Here is a 21,807-nt window from a genome sequence, read left to right on the forward strand (position 1 = left end):
AATAATGGATTGAGTTTAACACAATCTTAGTAGTTATCTCTGATCGAATTACGATTAAATCACTCAATTCTATAAAAGAAAATTAGAGTTAAAGAAAAAAACTTTATATTTTGTTAGCAAAAGAAAAAAACTTTATATATTGTTAGCAACAAAAAAAAAAACGTTATTATTCTTAGCAATAAAATATATATATATATATATATATATATATATATATATATATATATATATATATATATATATAAACTGTTTCTTGTAATTTAAGCTTCATTAATTATGGTATGAGTCATATATATGCGTCTAGCTTTATGTAACCATATTTTGCTCAAGAAGCAAAGGTTTTGATTGTTTTCTCTCTTTTAATTTATCTTTTTAACCAGCATATCTATTCAATCACTTCCATTTCATTCTACCCCATGTTCTTTTCTCGTGTTAGTTTGTGCCTTTTGACTTAATTTCCTTAAACCATGCTTTTTTTATTATAATCACAATATAATAATGAAATTATTGGTTAAATCTTAGCTTATAGTTTGGGTTAAAAATGTGAGTTAAGTGCCAAAAACGCAGTGTTACCTTTTTCTAAGGCATCAAATTTGGCTTTTAAATGGTATCTTAAGTTCTTTATGGAAAATACACGTGACATGCATTATAATTTTCGTGCCTACTTTTCCACTTGCATTTTTGTATATATATAACAAAATGGCACACAAAATGTTACTCTTCAAATTTCAAAATATCATCCTCTCCTTTTGATTTCTCTATTCATTTTCAAGATCATTCAAATCATAATCACAAATTTTAGTGATTCAAATATTTGGTTAGATTTTGTTGAACTATAATTTTGTTTTTCATATTTGTCAGTGCAATTATGGTTTTAAATTGCAGTATGCAAGTATATTATCGTAACTGCAATTTCAAATCATGATTGTAGTGTAATTTGTTTTAGAAGTTTAATTAATTGACACGTTTTCTCTATGTATTTTTTTTAGGTTAGAGGAAGTTGAATTGTTTTGGACGCGAATTTGTAACATGAGTTCTAGTCGAAATTCGACGTCGAGAAGTAGAGATTCCTTGGAAGGAATGTTGAATGACTATGTTGCTGGAAAGACAAAAATGAAGCCTCAAAAAGCTGTCACCTCAAAATTTGTTGCAGCACTAACATGTCTTCAATTTTTCTTCGCAGTTTACGCAACGTTTTTATTGTATTACATGGGTCCTTCGATCGATTTAAGAACCAAACCCGATTTTTCAAGAATCGCGCAACATTGGAAGAACCTCATGATCACGCCACACATTGTAGGACATTACCAAGAATCATCTTCTTCACTCATCCAAGAAGAGAACATCAATCAACTTCCGTCGCTTGTTTGCGAGAACGAGAAAATAGATTTCTTGCAGAAGAAGTCAAATGATGTTCAAATGATTAAGCTAAAGAGAGAGCTTTATGAAGACGTTTTGAGTTTCCAAAACAAAACCATTGGCACCGAGACGCTTCAAGAGCTTATGAAGATGAAATCCGAATGGGACTTAAACGCGCCGAATCCTAAAAAGCCGAAAATCAATGTTTTGTTAAACCACTTCAAGAGAAAAACACTTTGTGCACAGCTTGATTCATTGCTTCAACAAACACTTCCTTTTCATCAAGTTTGGGTGCTTTCGTTCGGGAGTCCAAACGAGGCGTCGTTGAAGAGAATCGTGGAAAGCTATAACGACACGAGGATCAGTTTCATAAGTTCGAGTTACGATTTCAAGTACTACGGAAGGTTTCAAATGGCATTACAAACAGAAGCTGATTTGGTTTACATTGTGGATGATGATATGATACCTGGAAAGAAAATGTTGGAGATTTTGGCGCATGTTGCGGGGACCGAAAAGTATAAGAATTCGGTTTTGGGAAGTATTGGGAGGATATTGCCATTTAGACAGAAGGATTTTACTTTTCCAAGTTATAGGAAGTTTAAGTCTAGAGAAGCTGGTTTGTATTTGCCTGATCCTGCTTATGATATCACTATTGAGAAAATTGTGCAGGTTGATTTTCTTTCAAGCTCTTGGTTTTTATCTGCTGAACTTGTTAAGACACTTTTCATTGAAACTCCTTTTACTTTCTCTACTGGTGAAGATCTACACCTAAGGTACATTCTTTTCTTCAACTTCTCTGGTTTTCTTACATCATGTTTACTTTTTCTAACCATATTAGCATTGATATTTCTGAAAAAAGATATGTCTGTATCAGTACTGGTATCCGAAACCGATACCGACACTTGTGATTATATTTAATTTATCTAATTTTTTCAAATTATTATCGGTGTCTACATGGCAGTATATCGATATCGTGTTTCCGGTATACATGCTTCATAGTTGACCATCCAAGTCAAACATGACTTATTTGAACACTATAAAGTGTTTGGTAGTGCTCAACTAGTTAGTGCCATTAGGTTTATAAACACTTGCTACAACTAGTTTAGTTTATTCAATTTTCATATCAAGGAATCTTCTTATTTTATAATCAGCTCTTTCACATTTGACTCAAATATTCATTAATTTAACATGTTGAGTAAATCTAACAATTTTAACTATGAATTACTGACACAGACACAAACTAACACGTTGACTATGAAGCACAGACACATATTCAAACACCAGATAGGAAATAGATACTGAGTCACCTTTTTTTAGAAGTGTTAGTGCTACAGAGAAAGTTGATATCATTAATTAAGTGATACACAAATATATATGTTGGTGTCGTCGATATTGAACACTGACATGTGTTTGACGCGTCTTCAATTTTTTTATTGCAGTTATCAGCTTCAGAAGTATAGAAATGCAGGGTCATTTGTTCTACCAGTAGATCCAAAAGACAAAGAAACATGGGGTGATAGGGAGCACAGGCTAGCCTATGTATCAGAAACCACAGTAATTTTCAAAGACATAGTTCAAGTAAGAGATGATCAATGGTGGAAAGCACTTTCATCAGGCTACATAACACAATGGGCAGCAATGTATCCACAAAAAATCGATGCACTCTTTTACGCTCATTCGGTCGACGAAGTAAAAGCACTTTCACCGCTTCTCGAAAAATTCAGGTCCACAGTTGGCAAAAAGGCCTACATGGTTGTCTCTGGTGGAAACTTCTGTCCTTGTGAGCATGCTGCAGCAGCTCTCAAATGGCCTTTGGTGGTTTGCAAAGAACGTCGGTTTAAGATCTTTGATTTGGGCGTTGGATCGCTTTCTGGCGTGTCGAATTCGGAGGCGCCGGTTATACAAGCTGTGTATTCTAGTTTGAAGGGTTTGATTAAAATTCATAACCCAAGTGTTGTTATAACTGTGGATGATATTGATGTTAATGTGAGAAAGGCTTTGAAGATGGCTTCTGAGGCTAATTCCAATGGTACTACATTGGTTCTTTTGCCTAGGGCTTCTGTTTCTAAAGTTCTTTGGATGGCTGATCTTAGATCAACAGCATTGCCAAGTAAGAAAGTCTATTCTTTTTCTTTAAAAATTGCATTTCGTAACTCTAGATTAGATTATTAATAATGTGATATAGCTAAATTTTGAGTCGGGCCGAAGTCAAGATGTTGAAGAGTTCCACGTTGAAAAGGATATAGTCTCAACAAGTGTTTATAAGTGGGACAATCTTGACTCTACAAACCGGTTTTGTAGAGATGAATAAGTCTCAACCCACACATTCTAAAATTGTATCAGAGGCTATCCAAGATCTATTGGCCCTAAGGGTGGAAAACAGGGATGTCCGTCTCAAAAAAGCATGCAAAACACGCAGCAGCGCGTACATACTTGAGACTGCGGGCCTAAAACTTTGTCCCGGCCCGCTGACACTGCACCTTTTAAGCATAAAAATACAAAAATTTATGAAACTGTTTGTGCCCGCAAAAGCCCACAAAAAAATGAGGCGGGCGCAATAAAGGGCGCCAACGTAAACCCTTGGTCCATCCGTACTAAAATGCAGGCAAAATGGACATGCCCAATGGGTCAGACCCGTTTTGCCACCCTTAATTGGTCCATCTACTATCATGTTTGCACTATTGGTTACCTACCATTTATATCTACGTATCTATTGGGCCATCCCCGACCAGGTTTTCGCTATCGATCACCTATCAATTATATTCTCTTTTCAGATGTTCAATTTTGGGCATGAGAGATTTTTGAAGATTCGAATTCTCATATAGTATCAGAGTATACCGATCAAAATATAGGCCACTAAATGTTTATATCCACGCGCCGAGGGATGTATTGGTAAAATTCTAAGTTTCACATTAGTTAGAGATAGAGACTCAAAAAAATTTATATAGAATGACATTCTTCACCTTCCAAATCGATTTTGTCAATGGATTGAACAAGAATTGTATTAATAAAACCCGATAGTAGTGCACAATCATTAATCATCTAGTAAAATCTACTAGTAGTGCACAATCATTAATCATTTCGACTTACTTGAGAGAAAATGTCATATAAGCTTCTTGAATTAGTAGTAGTAAGTTGATTTTTATATATTTTTTCTCTTTCAGATTGGAACAAGATGAGCCTTTCCATCAACATCATAACCCAAAACAGGGTAAACTCCCTATCAAGGCTTCTAAAATCTCTCACCAATGCCTACTATCTAGGAGATGAAATCCCAATCACCTTCAACATGGACAGCAAAGTTGATGAATCAACAATCAAACTAGTAGGTTCATTTCATTGGCCACATGGCCCCAAAACACTAAGAAGAAGAATCATCCAAGGGGGTCTCATAAGAGCTGTAAGTGAAAGCTGGTATCCATCTTCAGATGACAACTTTGGCTTACTCCTTGAAGATGATATTGAAGTCTCACCTTATTACTATCTATGGATCAAATATGCACTCATGAATTACCATTATGACCCTCAAGTTTCTCTCCCAGAACTCTCTTCAATCTCTCTCTACACACCAAAGATTGTTGAAGTTGTCAAAGAGAGACCTAAATGGAATGCAACAGACTTCTTCAAACAAATCCATCCCAACACACCTTACCTTCACCAACTCCCATGCAGTTGGGGAGCAGTGTTCTTCCCTAAACACTGGAGAGAGTTTTATGTTTACATGAACATGCGGTTCACCGAGGACGCGAAGAAAAACCCGGTCCAAATACCGAAGTCACGAACGAACGGTTGGCAAGCTTCATGGAAGAAATTCCTCATTGACATGATGTATTTAAGAGGGTATGTAAGTCTCTATCCAAATTTCCCAAACCAAGCTAGCTTTTCAACTAACCATATGGAACCTGGTGCACATATAAGTGCAAAAGACAATGTGGTTAAGCATGATAAAACGGATTTTGAGGTTCCATTGTTGAAAGATGATTTCAGAAACTTTTTGCCTGGAATGAAAATGCCTTCGGCGTCGAGGCTACCGTCGTTGAATCTTTTTAATCAGGCTGTTTCTCTTAAGGGTCTTAAGGCTGCTGGTGCTAAGCTGGGACAGGATGTGCTTAAATGTGATAATGCTACTGAGGTTGTTGCTGTTGATCATGGTACTGGTTTGCCACACCATTGCTCTAAATTCTGAAAATCTGAATTGGTTTTTGTTGATTGGTTATTCTTTGTGGTTCTTTTATGTGTTATTTATGAAAGCAATTTTGCTTGATGAATAAGTATGAGGTAACTTGGATACTTTTAGAAAGACATGCAAAAATGGTCTTTTCCAAAATGCAATTGTAATTAATTATTCAATATGTTATGCTAAGATTTTTCTACATAAATAGTTTCTCTTTCTCCTTGTTTGTTAAGTAACTTCTCCTAAAAATCAAAGTTTATCAATGATTTACTTAAAAAAAAACTTTTGTTTTGATATACAAACTAGAATAGTTTTTAATATTTAAATTAAAATGGTTCTTAGTCAATCAAATATTTAATTCCAATTAGACTCAATCATCAGTCTAAAGTTTTACTATTTAAAATAAAATATAATTTATTCTAAGTCAATCAGAAATCTAATGACGACGAGACTTAGTCGTCAGTCTAAAGTCACGAGGTGTTAAATTATAAGTTGTTAGTTTTCCTTCCAAACAGAAACTTGGAGCAATTAGTCTTTAAACTTTAAATCAATATTTTACATGGGCTAATCTTGAACATGTGAGAGCTTTTAACACTAGGATTTGCTCACGAATGGAACCTTGATTTTATATCGGGCTAACCAAGAACCTGAGAGATTTTAACGCCACACTTATCTCAAAAGTTACCAAACTTTTAATATCGGGCTAAGCATGAACCTAATCTTGTTTTTGTACTAGGATAACCAAGAACCTATGAGATTTTATCAGAATATCCTTGGCGAATGTTAAAGATGCTGGTGGTAAACATTTTTTTATGTCTGGTTGCTGCAAACTAATGGACAAGCTTCTTCACCAGGTCTTGGTATTTGGGAACCAAGAGTCATGGTAGGATCATGTACTACCTTAATGTTGCATCCTTGAAGGTGCTAGAGAGAAGATTGCATTTCAAGGAATCAGAGGATCTAATAATTTCCATCCGAGTGTTTATGGAGGCGACATGCTCATATGGGTCACTACACCCATCAAACATTCGCAATGAGGGCGATTTTAAGTTATCTGGCACAGGCGCCCCCCAAATCGCATCAGAGAGAGGTTGGGGATCTAGGATTTCATACACCTCAAGAGGGCCACCCTCCTGCTAGAATTTTTATATTTGAAGGATGCTATCCTCTAGAGTTTGGCTTTGGCAACGCAATTCATCCATGGTGGCATACATTTCTTCCATGGTGTTCTCATCATCACCAGAACACTACTGGTCGGAGTTTCAACCTTATTTTTCACCGTCGGATAGGGGTTGGAGTCGTGGGTATAAATCTAGCAAAATTATGTGTTGGTGGCCCATGTGAATTTTACCAGGACCCTACGTTGAGCACCAATTGTACTTACTAAAAATGAAATATGTGACAACTTGTTGTGGTGTAGGAGTGCCAGAGGTTTTTAAGGTTGTTGTGGTGTTAGAGAAAGCTCACGTAAGGATGGTGAGAAGCTATTTATATAGTTCTTTTAGACTGAATTGAATATCTTTCTCAACCTTAGAGTTGATATATTTATAAGAATCTACTAGGTCTGGATCTTAAGCTCCAAGGAAGCAGTAACAACATTTTCTGTAACACCCCAAATTCTACCAGAAAATATAATACGAGAAATATCAGAGTATTTTAAAATTTCAAACAACACATTGGGATATTACATATCAACTTAGAACTTCAACTTGTATTTCATTCAACAATGATACATAGCATTCGAATTAACAGTCAACTATCAGCTTATCTCAACTCAAACAACTTGGAAATATAATAAGTACTTCATATTATTCAACTTGGATTCAACGTTTATAATAAAAACAACTAAAAACATCGACAACATAGAAATAACAATATAAACGACCCCCCCCCCCCCCCCCGAGTGCTACGTATCAGAGCGACACACCAACCAGACACGATGAAGCTACAAACTTCCACAACTATACATGAGTACCTGCCCATTTCCCATGATAGGGGAAACATCAGCAGAAGGGGTGAGATATCAAACATTATAAAGGAAAGTATGATAATACATATAGCAAAGATAAGATCATACACAATTCACCACTTCTCAATATAAGCAATTTGCATCACAACAATAATGTTAACTAAAAACTATAACAATGTATTCAAGTTTACAAGTATGTCATTCAAGCACATAATAACATACACTTCATAATCACAACAGAAATTAATACAACTATCAACAATGGCAAAACATGGTTCATATATTCCACATATATCATTAATACATATATATATATATATATATATTCGCATTCTCATCATATATGTTTCATTCATATATATCACATCTACACACATCAACAATTCATATCAAATGAATTCAACTTCGCAAACTATGCATTCACACATCATAGCATTCACTTCATAAACACAACAATTCAAAATGAGACTCAATATGCATCTCAAACTATGCATATGCATGTGGTACCATTCGGAGTAAACTCCCAATTCTATCAATTGCCAGTAATTCTGAGGCATCAACGCAACAACTCTATCATCTTTGCCATTAAAGGTCAACTCTAACAATGTTATGCGATGCGACACAATGATGCAACATCCACAAGTACAACAACAACAACTTAAACACACAACAACAACAATAACTTAAACATGCATCAATTGCATCAACTTAAATCAACATTGGTCATTCGACCTACAACTCAAACATGTCCATATGTTGGGACGATTCAACTTATTCAACATTAGCCATAGGCTTACAACTTCATCAACGCATCAACAACAAGTTATAATAACGACAGCTCAACAATAACAACATATTCAACTTCACAATACATCATCATCATATAATCATCCTTGTCATAACAACAATTATTCGTCATAAAGAGCATACATCATGTTATTTCAAACATAATCATTTCCAACTATACAACAATATTCACTTCATGCTTATCCACACAATACAACCTATTAACTTTGAACATAGGATCTACAACAACAACAACAACAAATTCAACATACTAACAACAAATATAATTACATGTTATCCACAATTCATCAATACATAATGCACACAAACATGATTACATGTTATCAACAATTCATCACATAGCTCGCACAAACATAATTACATATTATCGACAATTCATCAATACATGACGTACACAAACATGGTTATATATTATCAAAAATTCAACATATAATGCACACAAACATAGTTACATGTCATCAACAATTCATCACAAAACACATAAGATTAATCATAAGTTATTCACACAACAACATCATTATTAATTCATATCAAAACATGATTAGAGTCAATTTCATGAGAATCTAACATAAACCCTAACATTTTCAATTCCACAACTAAACCCATTATTTCACTATCAATGGTTTACCCAGAACAATCTAATGCACATAGATAATCAATTGCACACAACTTATCACATTTATATTGTAACACCCCAATTCTACCCCGAAATTATAATGCGGAAAATATCAGAGTAACAAACAACATATTGGAGTATCACATATCAACTTTCAACTTGTATGTCATGTAACAATGATGCATAGCATTCGAATAACAGTCAACTATCAGCTTTATTCAACTCAAACAACTTGGAAGTATAACAAGTACTTCATATTATTCAACTTGGATTCAACGGTTATAATAACAACAACTAAAACATTAACAACATAGAACAACAATATAAACAACCCCCTGAGTGCTACGTATCAGAGCGACACACCAACAAGACTTGATGAAGCAACAAATTTCCACAGCTATACTTGAGTACCTATCCATTTCCCATGGTAGGGGAAACATCAGCAACAAGGGTGAGATATCAAACTATATAAATAGGATCATCATAAATCATATATTAGGTAAAGAATATAAATGAATCACCTCCTCACACAACATCAATATAAACAGCACAAAGAACATCATCAATGAATAGTCATGATATCAACATATAAACATATTCAACAAGTCATCATATAAGCATCGTCAACAAGTCAACACATATGCATCTTCAACAAGTCAACATATAAGCATCTTCAACAAGTCAACATATAAGCGTCATTATCAATATATAAGCATTTTCAACAAGTCAACATATAAGCATTTATATCGTCATATAAGCATCGCAATGCATAATCAACAACTCCAACCAACAACAACGGACAACGACTCAAATGCGACTCAACTGTGCATATGCATGTGGTACCAATCGGAGCTTCAGCCCCCGTCACCAATTGCCCAATTCAGAGGCACAAGGCATAAGCCTTCGTCACTAATTTGCCAATCCAAGCCATCATAGACTATGCATATAAAATGTGACTCGACAAACAAGACAATACAGCATACTCATCACAATCACATATCGTCACGAGGTATAGCCTATATCACAATCAATTACCATCTATACGAGGTAATTCACGTCACCATAATATTTCATCTTCACTTAGTCACAAAATCATCATCACAAATATATACAATATCATGTATTACAAATCATCACAAAACATCGTCATGTTTCGACACATCATCGCAATTATACAACTTCGCATATAAACAAGTCATTACATATATATCCTCATGCTTCGGCATATCACAACAAACATACAACTTCGTGTGTTAACAAAATCGTCACAAATATACAATTCGCATATCATCAAGATTATTACAATTATCATCACGTTTCGGCACATCGTCACAATTACTCAATTTCACATATTAACAAAGTCATCCAAAACAAAACCACAATTTTCGATCAATTCGTAAGATAATCTCAACATGCTAATTTATCAAGTAAACCGAATCAACTTCCAATTATCAACTAATTCAATTAGACATAATATTATTTATAAAGACAACATCATTGGCATAGGAATATATTATTCTCAACATAAATATTCAACCAAATCACGATTACGGTCAAATTATCAAGATACCGTAATTTATCAATAAACCGAATAGTTTATCCAAGTCTAAGTATATTCGAATTAATTAGAATTATTGAAATTAATTCAACTATTTAATTTAATCAACCGATTAATGTCACGCTATATTAATTCCAATTCCATTATATTCTATTCATAAAATTTGTGTCAATTTCCATCACAAAATCAACATTTTATTTATAAAGAATATTTAAATCAAACACAATTTCGGTCGATTTGTAAAATATCACAATTTCAATAAAATAACACCACGATGTTAATCTACTAATTAAACTAGCTACCACGTAAATTTTTATCAAATTTCAGACAACTAATTATACCGTTTAATTCATCTATTTCAGTCAAACGGAACTGTTTGGAATACATTTTGTTCTATCATTGCTATTGTTCACATTGATTATCTACTGTTTTCATTTATATAGTCATTCATAATTGTTCATTTCCATTATTTTTATTCTATTATATTATCATTTCATAACCATGCTTCATTACCATAGAATAAAGTCATTATATGTATTAAGTAATATTATGAAAAGCATGAAAACAAACATGGCATAGGTATGAAATTGAATGAAAAATAACATAACTGAATATCACAAAGGATTCATATGAACGAACAATAAGTGGCTTCCCTGTTTTCATTACTTTGTTTCGTTTTCCCTCATATGCACAGTATTTCCAATTTCAACGACCAACAACAGCAAATTCAAACAATGAGAGGAACAAAATTAACACAACACAATGATAATCTATACCCCAAATCCACATAAAATCCATCATATTCCCATTTAGATAGTAAGAATCCCCCCTTATCTTTGATTGAGTACAACTTTAAGGAATTTCAATGGAGATTTTGAGAAAAATGACACTTGAGAGCAACACTTTTGGGTCTCCTTTTTCTCCTCTTTACAACCCTAACCCCCTTTCTCTTTTTTTTTTCTTTTTTTTCTTTCTCGGTTTACTCTTCTAAGCTACTACCTTTCAAAATAGAAAGACCACCACCACTTAGTCACTATTACATAATGGGCCTAATAAAATACACCCCTCAATACTTAAAGATACCATAATATAAGCCCAAATTAATTTCTACACTTAATGTAAAAATAATACTTACACTTAAATTCCACTAAAATAAAATCCGACTATTTAATATATCGACTTATTACTCAATGCCTCATATTTCCGGTCTAATCTTAATTACTCGGAAAATTCCCAAAACGCTAAATATTAGCTCATTAATATTTCTAATACTAAAAATATTAAAATCTCCGATTAAATGTCGATCCGCTATCCCGAACTAATACCGACTATATTTCCCCAAAATGCGAAAATCTCAATAAACATCTCAATAAATAAATAATATTATTCTTAATATTATTCTTCCGACTATCCGACTAAAATCCGACTTTAACTTAATAAATCCAAATACGCCTCTTAAAATAATACCGACCATCCAAATTCGACTAAATCCAATATTTAAATCCTTTAATAATTTAATTAACCAATTTAATTAAATTTGGGGCGTTACATATATCATCACATTCCATCAAACCATCAAATACCCAAAATTGCACATAGAAGAACATGTATATCAAGTCTAGAATCTACCCACCATAACATACTATCATACACCCCTTTATCATGAAAGAACCCCACCCTTACCTTGGTAAATATGGACTCTTTCACCATAGCTCTAAGCTTTTCTCCAAAAGAAAACCTTTTTAACATCATTTGGAGACACACCTAAAAACCAGTTCGGGAATCAGCTTATCAGACAAACTTAAAATCCTCAAAATCAAAATCGCTCCGATCAGAATTTACCTCTATGAGTCAGGAACGTTGTGTCCAAGTACCGCAACGATCCAACGGTTGGATTGAAAGATACACCCATTTTGCCAAGGTGACTCTATGCTGAAACTTGCTGCGAAAATTGAGGCTTCCTCCATAATTTTTCTTCCCCTCTCAAGTGCTCCTCCCTTCTTTCTCTTCTCTCTTCTTTCTCCCCCAAAATGAGTTATGAGACTCCAACTCTAAAACCCTAACTTTCTACTCTAATTATCTCTCTTATGTCAATTGGGCTTAACCCACCAATCCATCCATTATGTTTCTATAACTTAGGCCCATTTAGTTATATCTCTCTAATAACTCAATTAAGTCAAACAACACAAACACTCACATAATTAAATACTTAAATAATTATTATATCACATAATAACTAAATAAATAAGTAATTATTAAAAAACACCCAATAATATAATTAATAAAAATATTAATAAAAATCGGGATGTTACATTTTCCATTCTTAGGAGCGTGGGAAATGAGTAGTTCTTACCCTATTACTCTGAAGAACGTGACTTCCCTTTCTCGACTTCCTCTCCATATCATTACGGGTAGGGACACGTCACTTCCCTTGTTTCCATAAACGGACGAGTATTCCTAAAAAAATGTGATCAATACAGATAACAGGTGTATGTTCCAATAAATAGATGACCATGAAGTTAGCAAGGGCAATATATTGCATTTCCTCTCCTTAGAGAATCTTCTACGCCGTCTCTTATGAACCCTTTATGAATATATCATTACAAAGTTTAACTACTAGACAACACTCAAAAAACACTAGCTAAAGATACAAAAGCCTAAAACTGAAAAATGTAAGCATATAGAAAGCACAGTTAAAAGTCAATAAAGACTAACAAACCTCCACAAAGATTTAAAACATAAACATCCATGACCCTCTTCTCAATGTTTCTAGAGACAAATCGATTTCTAACAATGTTGCGCCAACTCCACGGTACCTTTCAGATATTATTGGCCATTAGATTAATCTAATGTTTCATATTATACAACGTGTTTTTGTTAATTTTCTTAAAACTGAAACCAAAAGAAATAGGCATTTTCACATCGCATTTTCATCTTTACGCATTAAGTTCACCCACTATCATCAATTCCAACTACACTGGTGGAGCTAGGGGTGGCTAAGGAAGGTCACGACCACCCCATTGTTCTTTTCTAAAATAAATTCATATCCTAATATAAAGTTTCCATTTGATAATACAAGCTGAAAAATATCTTTCATTAAGTTTACACAAGTGATAAATTCAAAATATCTGGAAACATTTCCACACCATACATTACACTTACACTCAACTATCTAACTTTATATCTATATTTCACTCTATAAGCTACAACTTCACTCCATATATCAAAACTAACTATTATTGTCATTCTTACTGAATTAATTATTTAATTTATTATTAACATTCTTAATTATTTTACATTATTTTCTATAAGCTAAATTAAAACAAATAATAATAATAATAATAATAATAATAATAATTGTGTATTATGTATCAAATACATTTAAATAATTGTATACAAAATTAAAATTCGTTTAAAATATTTGACAAGGACTTAGGGACAAAATTTTCATAAATATAAGTAAAATAAATAACAATTGTGTATTTTGTGAATTATCATTTTAAAGACTCTTCATAGTTTTGTTTCAAATCCGTCTTAATATTTTACACGGGTTTGAGACGAAATATAAAAATAGTAAAATAAATAACAATTTTGCATTATGTTTATAATCCATCTCAATCTATATACAAAATGGGATTCCGTCTAAAATCTTTCTAAGTATTTTTTTACACGAATTCGAGATAGAATTTCCAAAAAATAAAATCAAATAATTAACAATAATGTTTTTTTTTTGTTTTTTGAAATCTATCTTAAATGTTTCTATAATTGAAATCTGTCTCAAATCCGTCTTAATATATCACATAAATTTGGAATAAAATTTTCAAAATAGAATATAGTAAATAATAATTATAAAATTAGTCTCAAATCCATCTCAAAATCATGAAATCCATCTCAAAACTTAATATCATTTAAGGCTAAATTTGTTCCATCCCAAATATATATTTACAAATGTTAATATTTTAATAGTTTCACAACTACTACTACATGCAATACATTCATCACCATATATATTTATATTAGTCTCCATCAATATATCTCTATCTTTTATATTTATCTTATCTATTTACTAAGTTTATTTCACTTTTGTATGTATTTTTAATTTCAAAATTTTAGTTTAAATATTTAAATTATACATTTATAATTTTAAAAAGTTTATTTTAGTGATGAAATTATACATTTTTATTCTTGAGAATTATTATCTTAATGAATTGTATTACAATAAAAAAAATTAATGTGGTTGTCACTATTACTGTGAATATATAATTATGTTTTGTTAATATTTTATTAAATTTATTAAAATTTAAATATTTTTGTATATTATACTTTTTATATTTATTTATAATTTTTAGTTTATCTTAACGACCATTCCAAATTTTTTTATCCGAATCCGCTACTGCCCGACTATCGTTAGTCAATATAGAGGAGATAATGGTTGTTTGGGGTGCCACTTTTATCCACTACGACCATAACAATACTTCAACATCGTGATAATTTTAGTGAACATTCAAATATTCTAAATAATCAATTCGAAAAAATTATATAAACAACCAAGTCAGCGATCCTTGATTATCCATTAAAATTCTAAATAAAATACTAACCATTTGAACTTTGAAGTTATATTATTGGATCAAAAAATTAGCACAGTTTAAAATCCCTTTACATTTTAGATATAGGGCCCGTTTGTTTTGACTTTTTTAAAAATGATTTTTATAGTGTTGCATAATTTTGTAAAAAAAATTTACAAAGAAACTTTTCATAAAAGCTTCAAATGAAAATTTGATTTAAATAGTTATTCTTAAAATGTTATTTTAGGTATTTCATCTTTTTATTGAAACTTTTTTTGGATATCAAAATTTCAAAAAATCACTTAATTTTGAAGCTATTTCAAATAGATTTTCATAAAAATCATTTTTGAAATACCACTTTTTGAATAAATTACGATTTTGACTATGTTTTGGTCTTCAATAATGTCTGTTTATGTTATAGGATGTCAAAAGTAATGTTCCAATTTAGAAAAATTGAATAAAAAAACTTGTAATATTTTGAGAAACTGTTTTGTAAAATCTATTTTCAAAAATACAACGAAAAATCCATTTTTTTTTAAAGCTGAAACAAACAGGCCCATAGGCTGTTGGATTCCGAATCTTCCAATGTGTAAATTAAGGATGTGAAAAATAGTTGTTCAATCAAACTAGATATACAGAAAAAGAGAGATATGGTGCAAAGTGCAAACTACATGTATGAGTTAACAATGGGGTGATCGTGACACAAGGAATATGTGGTTGTAAACCAATTGAGGAGGGGGAACTAGGTATTCTAAATTTAAGGAATTTTAACCTTGCTTTAATGGGAAAACGGGCTTGGAAAATTAAAAATGAGAAGGAAGGGCTTTGGTTTAGAGCATTGACAAATAGATATAGATTGAGTGAATTGGTTTAGAGATCATAGGGGAGGGATTGTTCTGTTTGGTGGAATGATATGTGTAAATCAAACATGAGAGTGTGGGAAACATCAAATGTTTATATAGTAAAAGAGGTATACAAAGACATCTAGCAATTTCCCGAGTTCTTCCAATCCAAGCTGGGCGAAAGCTTGGCATAAGAAGGTTCCAACTATAGTTGTGTGTTTGATATGGAGGGTATTCCAAAATAGAGTAACCACTAAAGATAACCTTATCAAGATAGGAGTGTCATGTCAAGGATCGCCAGCTTGCGAGGGTGGATGTGGGAATGAAGAATCGATTTCTCATCTATTCGAGTGTCTAATGTTTGCAGGTATATGGTATTCAATATGTCAATGGATCGGGATTAAAGCGGCATTTCATAAAGAAAGTATGGCACATTTGGAATAATTCTCGGGACTAATAGAACCGGGTAGAGCTTCCTCTAAGATTTCCACTGTCATTTGGTTCGCGAGCATCTGGAATATCTGGAAGGCTAGAAACAATAAAGTTTTTCGTAATAAGGAAGTGGGCTTAGATAAGATGATAGAGAATGTAAAGATTATGTCTTGGAATTGGTTGAAAAATAAAGACAATAGCATCAAGTATAATACAGCAACATGGTGGCAGTGCCCAACAATATGTCTTTGACTCAAAAGGTAGAATTATCCAAGAGTCGCATCAGGTTGAGATGAGTGTGTCGGACAGTGGTTTAGTCGTGGAGGGTTGGCAGTGCTGTTATGTTTCTGGTTGGGCTGGTTTTTATTATTTTGCACGTTGGTATTTTGGCTATGTTTGAGTTCAATTGACAGTGCTGGTGTGGATAATGTGGCAGAGATGAGTTTGTGGTGATTTTAGAAGAGTGGAATTTGGTGTGTTGTTAAAGAATCTTTGTTGGGATTTTTGCAGATCAATCTGAACAACTTCAACTTGTTGGAGCCATTGGCGTCGGTTTCGTATCGGTACTCTTATTAGAAATTACATCCAACAATGTTTTTTATGTTAGTAGCTTTAATCATTTAGGAGTATAGTTTGGTTTGGTGTTATGTTAATTCTCTGATTTTTGGGTGTACTGGGCAAGGATCCTCTACCTATTGGGAGAGAAAGGTAGATAAATAAGACAAAAGAGAGCTGGTGTTTATTTTGGAGGGAAAAAGATGTGAGAGAAAATAAATTATGAGAGAGATAGAGAGAAAGTTAGAAAAAGATAAAAAGTTGAAAGTTAGGAGATCCAAATTTAAATATACTGGATACATTTTTGCTAGATTAGTCAATTTGCTATCTTGTGACTGTATATGGATTTAGGCATGCCTTATGACTCTCTTTTTTAATCAATTCGTTTTGCTTTAAAAATTAATATCACAAAATGAGTTGAAACAATTTAATAAAAATAAATAAATTAAACTAAATTAATAAATAGTATTAAAAAATAAGTTTCATTGAATAATAAATTAACTAAATATATCATATTAATAAAAGAAAATTTCTCACCCCACCCCATAGACATTAGGCACACCACCGAATTGACAAAAATATCTTCGTGCTTTCGTATATGCATCTTCAGAAGCACCTTTTTATTAAAAAAAATTGGGTTTTTTTCGTAGATGCATCTACAGAACCCTATCTACGGAAGATTTCATGAGATTAATTAATTTGAGATTTTCCCAATTAATTGAGAAATTAATTTGGTATTTTCCCAATTAATTAATTTGTAACTTAATTTGGGATTTCCCCAATTAATTGGAAAAATCTCAACTTTCACTGTGTTTTAAATTACTAGATGTCATCAACTTAATTAATTTGAGATTTTCCCAATTAATTGAGAAAATCTCCAATTAAATTATAAATTAATTGAGGAAATCCCAAATTTTCAATTAATTGGGAAAAATGTTATGTAGTTACATTTACGGAAATGTTTGGTGGAGTTTGATTAATTGAGAAAATCTCAAATTCTCAATTAATTTGGGAAAAATCTTTCTTAGTTACATCTACGGAAAAGTTTGATAGGTTTTGACAATAGAGTGTTCCGTAGATGCATCTACAAAATTTTGGATTTTCCCATGCTTCCGTAGATGCATCTATGGAAAGAATTAAATTTTTTTCAAAATATGGGGTGCTTCCGGATGTGCATCTACAGAAGCTGGGGGCAAAAATGGAATTTCGTGTGGTGTTTAAGAGATATATCGAATAGGTTAAGAAATTTTCTAATAAAAAATCAAAAAATATAAATAAGTATAAAAATATATATATGCATGCCGTTTGGTTTAGATCAATATATAAAAATCAATCTAAAATCTGATCTGAACCAAGTGACTTTTACAAAATGACAACCAAACATATCTAATAATATTACATTTTTTTTTGTGATTTTCAATTTTTTTATTGATTTATAGTTTTTATTTGAATCAAATTGAAAGTTTTATTTGTATCGGTTTGGATTTGAAAACCCCTAAGTATAAAAATATATACATATAGTTTGATTTGAATTGGTTTTGAAAAATCAATTCGAAATTCAATTCGAACCAAACGAATTTTATAAAATGACATTCAAACACATTCAATAATATTCAGTTTTTACGATTTTTAATTTTTTTAGATTAATTTACAATTTTTATTTATATCAGTTTGAATTTGAACACCACTCATATTAAATTTTATAGTATATTGGCATCATTTTAAAAGCAACTAACAATATCATGTGTTGTTTAATTAATTTTTACTCAATATCGAAATGAAAAAAATTATATTGGCAATAAATTACAATTCATCATATGATTTTTTATTGATATATTTTTTAAAATATAATTAATTTATAAATATCAATAATTTATTTACAATTAATCATAAAAAATATAAAGAAATGTTGTTATTAAGGTTGAATACAAAACTAACAATTTGCACCAATTTTTATATATTTATATTTGATTAAATTTAAGTAGTTTTAATAATAAAATAATATGATTTATTTACTAATGTATACAAAATTAATTTTTAATTTAATATCTTAAATAAAATTTCTTTTTAATATGTGTTCTGTTTTGCAATGATAAAAATTCATTTTTGTTAAAAAAAATAGTATACTAGAAGGTATTATATCAACGGCGGATGCATATGTATGTATGGGTGTAATCAGTTTAGTTTGTAGTGGTTTTTTTTTTTATCAAAAAAAATTTCTGAATCGATGATATTTCTATCGATTTGGTTTGGGTCAGTTTTTAATATTTTTAAAAAATGGAATCGAAGCAAACCAAATGGTTTGGTTTAATTTGATTTGACTCGGTTGATCAGTTTATAATTTTTTTTTTTAAAATTTTATATTCATTAGTGTATTCTTCAGTATCGTATTTTCTAGTGTAAGTTATGCTATTATTTTTTAAAATAATACAATCAAGTAATTTATTTGATACTCTATTTTTTTCAAATAAATTACAAGTTGCTCTTAATCTATACAAGTCAATGAAATAATTTTCATTGCATCATGAAATAAGTTCACTATCAAATAAAAAAATTGGAACTTGACATTAGAAGGTTGGGAAGGAATTTGAAAGCTTAACAAATAAAATACAACAATAACAACAAAAAATTTCAATGCACATAAATTAACATCTTTCAAACCTCAAACACACATCAAAACTATTTTGTAACATGACTAGAAGAAATTTCGTTAAAGAGAAAGAAACAAAAAAAAAGGGAAAAAATATGAAAACTATCAAAAAGAACTTGAACACGAAGAAGACTACCATAACCATAATGTATCAGAACGACGGTAGAGAGAGCAATAGTTGCGACGGACACCAAGAGCATCAATTCAATGAAAACAAGTTTTTGTGACTTATGGTTTTTAATTTCTATATTTTGGAGTTTGATTCTAGATGTGTGTATTGCTGAAAGGAAGGAAGCGCAAACAAAGATGGAGAATTGTTTGACCGATAAAAAATGTAGGCCATTAGTTTGATTTATCAGCTTCGCAGTTCCTTAAAAACTAAAACCAATACCCAAACTAAACCATATCAGTTACTAAACCATATCAGTTTTTAATGGTTTGATTTAATTTTAAAACATGACCTAAAATAATCATTTTAATTTCGATTTAGTTTAATTTAAATTATTGATTGACTAAATTAATTTTTTAGCCGGTTACACTCCTATATGTATGAGTTTGGAGGCTCTAGGCTCTGCAAAGAAAAAACAACTTTATAATTTACTTTCATAAAATAAAAATTGTTTGTCTATATTAATATTATTTAAGGAAATAAATATAAAAAGTCATAATAAAAACATAATAAATTAGTGCTAATATTTAAGAAAATATAAAAAGTCAAATAAACACATAATAAATTAGTACTAGTATTTAAGAAAATATTATTACTTTTTAAATACTAAACATATACAACAATTCCAAATATATTAAATACATTCTATTTTGTAAAAAAAAAAACACTGTTCTATATATTGTATATTATTTTGTAGAAGTTACATATAAAATTATATTTTGTAAACACTAAAAGTATTATTTTTATACTAAAGAATTATAGTTTTTTTCCTACTACTTAATATTTTTAAATTTATTAGTGATATAAATACATCAATCCAAATTTAAAACCAAATTATAGGACTAAGCTTATTAGGCTGTCCCCATAAATTCATGGATTATGATTAGGTGACTTTAGCCAACAAAGGTACATAATTTTGACTAAATTTTATCCATTATCACACATGTCATTATCAAATATTTTTATTTGTTTAAAAAAATTGGAAAAAAAAATCTTATAGGTATATGAATCAGACCCATTTCATTATCCAATTATTCCTTGAACTCACATACAATTGTGAATCTGTTTTTAAGTGCAGTTTTGTAATGTTATATTTGTAAAAGATGCTGTGTAGGAGGATGATCATAAGATGACCTTAAGAGAGGCGACATTAATATGTCGCCCACAGGAAGGTTACACCCTTTTATATTCTTCATCGCCCAGTCATGGAAAATGTGGAATAAGATGTTTCTTGAGAAGAGAGAAGTCAGGGTCAGCAACTGACCCACGTCCCCTTGAAAATAGGAATTCAAGGATCCACCATTGACTAGGTAGTCTGTGACTTTTCCCAAGGAAACCCTAGGCCTAAACCACCATACAACATAATGTACCAACTAAGACCTCTGAGTATTCTATCAGATAGGCCGAAACTTGGAGGTCTACATCGACAACATGATATTGAAAACTATTGAGGGTCGCAACCATGCAGAATATATAGAGGATGTCTTGGGGTCATTCAAGAAGTACAATATGCGCCGGAATCCCGCTAAGTGCTCTTTCGGGCTTCAGGATGGGAAACTCCTAGAGTTTATGTTGACAAGAAGAGGCATTGAGGCCAATCTAGATAAATGCCAAAAAATAATCACCATGAGAAGCCCCACCAATGTCAAGGAGGTGTAGCAAATTACAAGTCGCCTTTTCGTGCTACCCCGCTTCCTCTTGTGCACAGGCGACAAGGCTTTCCTCTTATTTGCCACTCTAAAGAAGAGAGAGAGAGAGAGAGAGAGAGAGAGAGAGAGAGAGAGTGTGTGTGTGTGTGTGTGTCGAATGGACCCCGATGAGTGCGAAGAGGATTTTGCTAAGGTAAAGGCCTTCCTCGCATCACCCTCATTCTCACTCTCCGAAGGGAGGAGTCTCCGTTATTCCTCTATCTCTCAATCATCCATCAAGAAATGAGCTTAGTCCTTGTCCAGGAGACAGACAAGATGGAAAGACCCATGTATTTTGTAAGTAAGGTTTTCCGAGTTTCCGAAGCACATTACCATAAAATTGAGAAGCTAGCACTAGTTTGTCGTCGCAGAAACCAAAGACTTTACTTTTAGGCTCACAAGATCTTTGTGAAAACCAACTAT

At 31.7% G+C, this 21,807-nt stretch overlaps 1 protein-coding gene across 1 annotated transcript; it reads left to right on the top strand.

Moving 5' to 3' along the window:
- Positions 1-713: 713 nt before the first annotated feature.
- Positions 714-5,717, top strand: LOC131606929 (uncharacterized). The gene is made up of 4 exons (XM_058879012.1): positions 714-817; positions 990-2,132; positions 2,799-3,469; positions 4,524-5,717. Exons 2-4 carry the CDS (start codon positions 1,030-1,032, stop codon positions 5,543-5,545), a joined length of 2,796 nt encoding a protein of 931 aa, XP_058734995.1. The 5' UTR covers positions 714-817; positions 990-1,029; the 3' UTR covers positions 5,546-5,717.
- Positions 5,718-21,807: the final 16,090 nt, after the last annotated feature.

Source organism: Vicia villosa, linkage group LG5 (genome assembly GCF_029867415.1).
Source record: "Vicia villosa cultivar HV-30 ecotype Madison, WI linkage group LG5, Vvil1.0, whole genome shotgun sequence".
In the NCBI taxonomy this organism is placed as follows: Eukaryota; Viridiplantae; Streptophyta; class Magnoliopsida; order Fabales; family Fabaceae; genus Vicia; species Vicia villosa.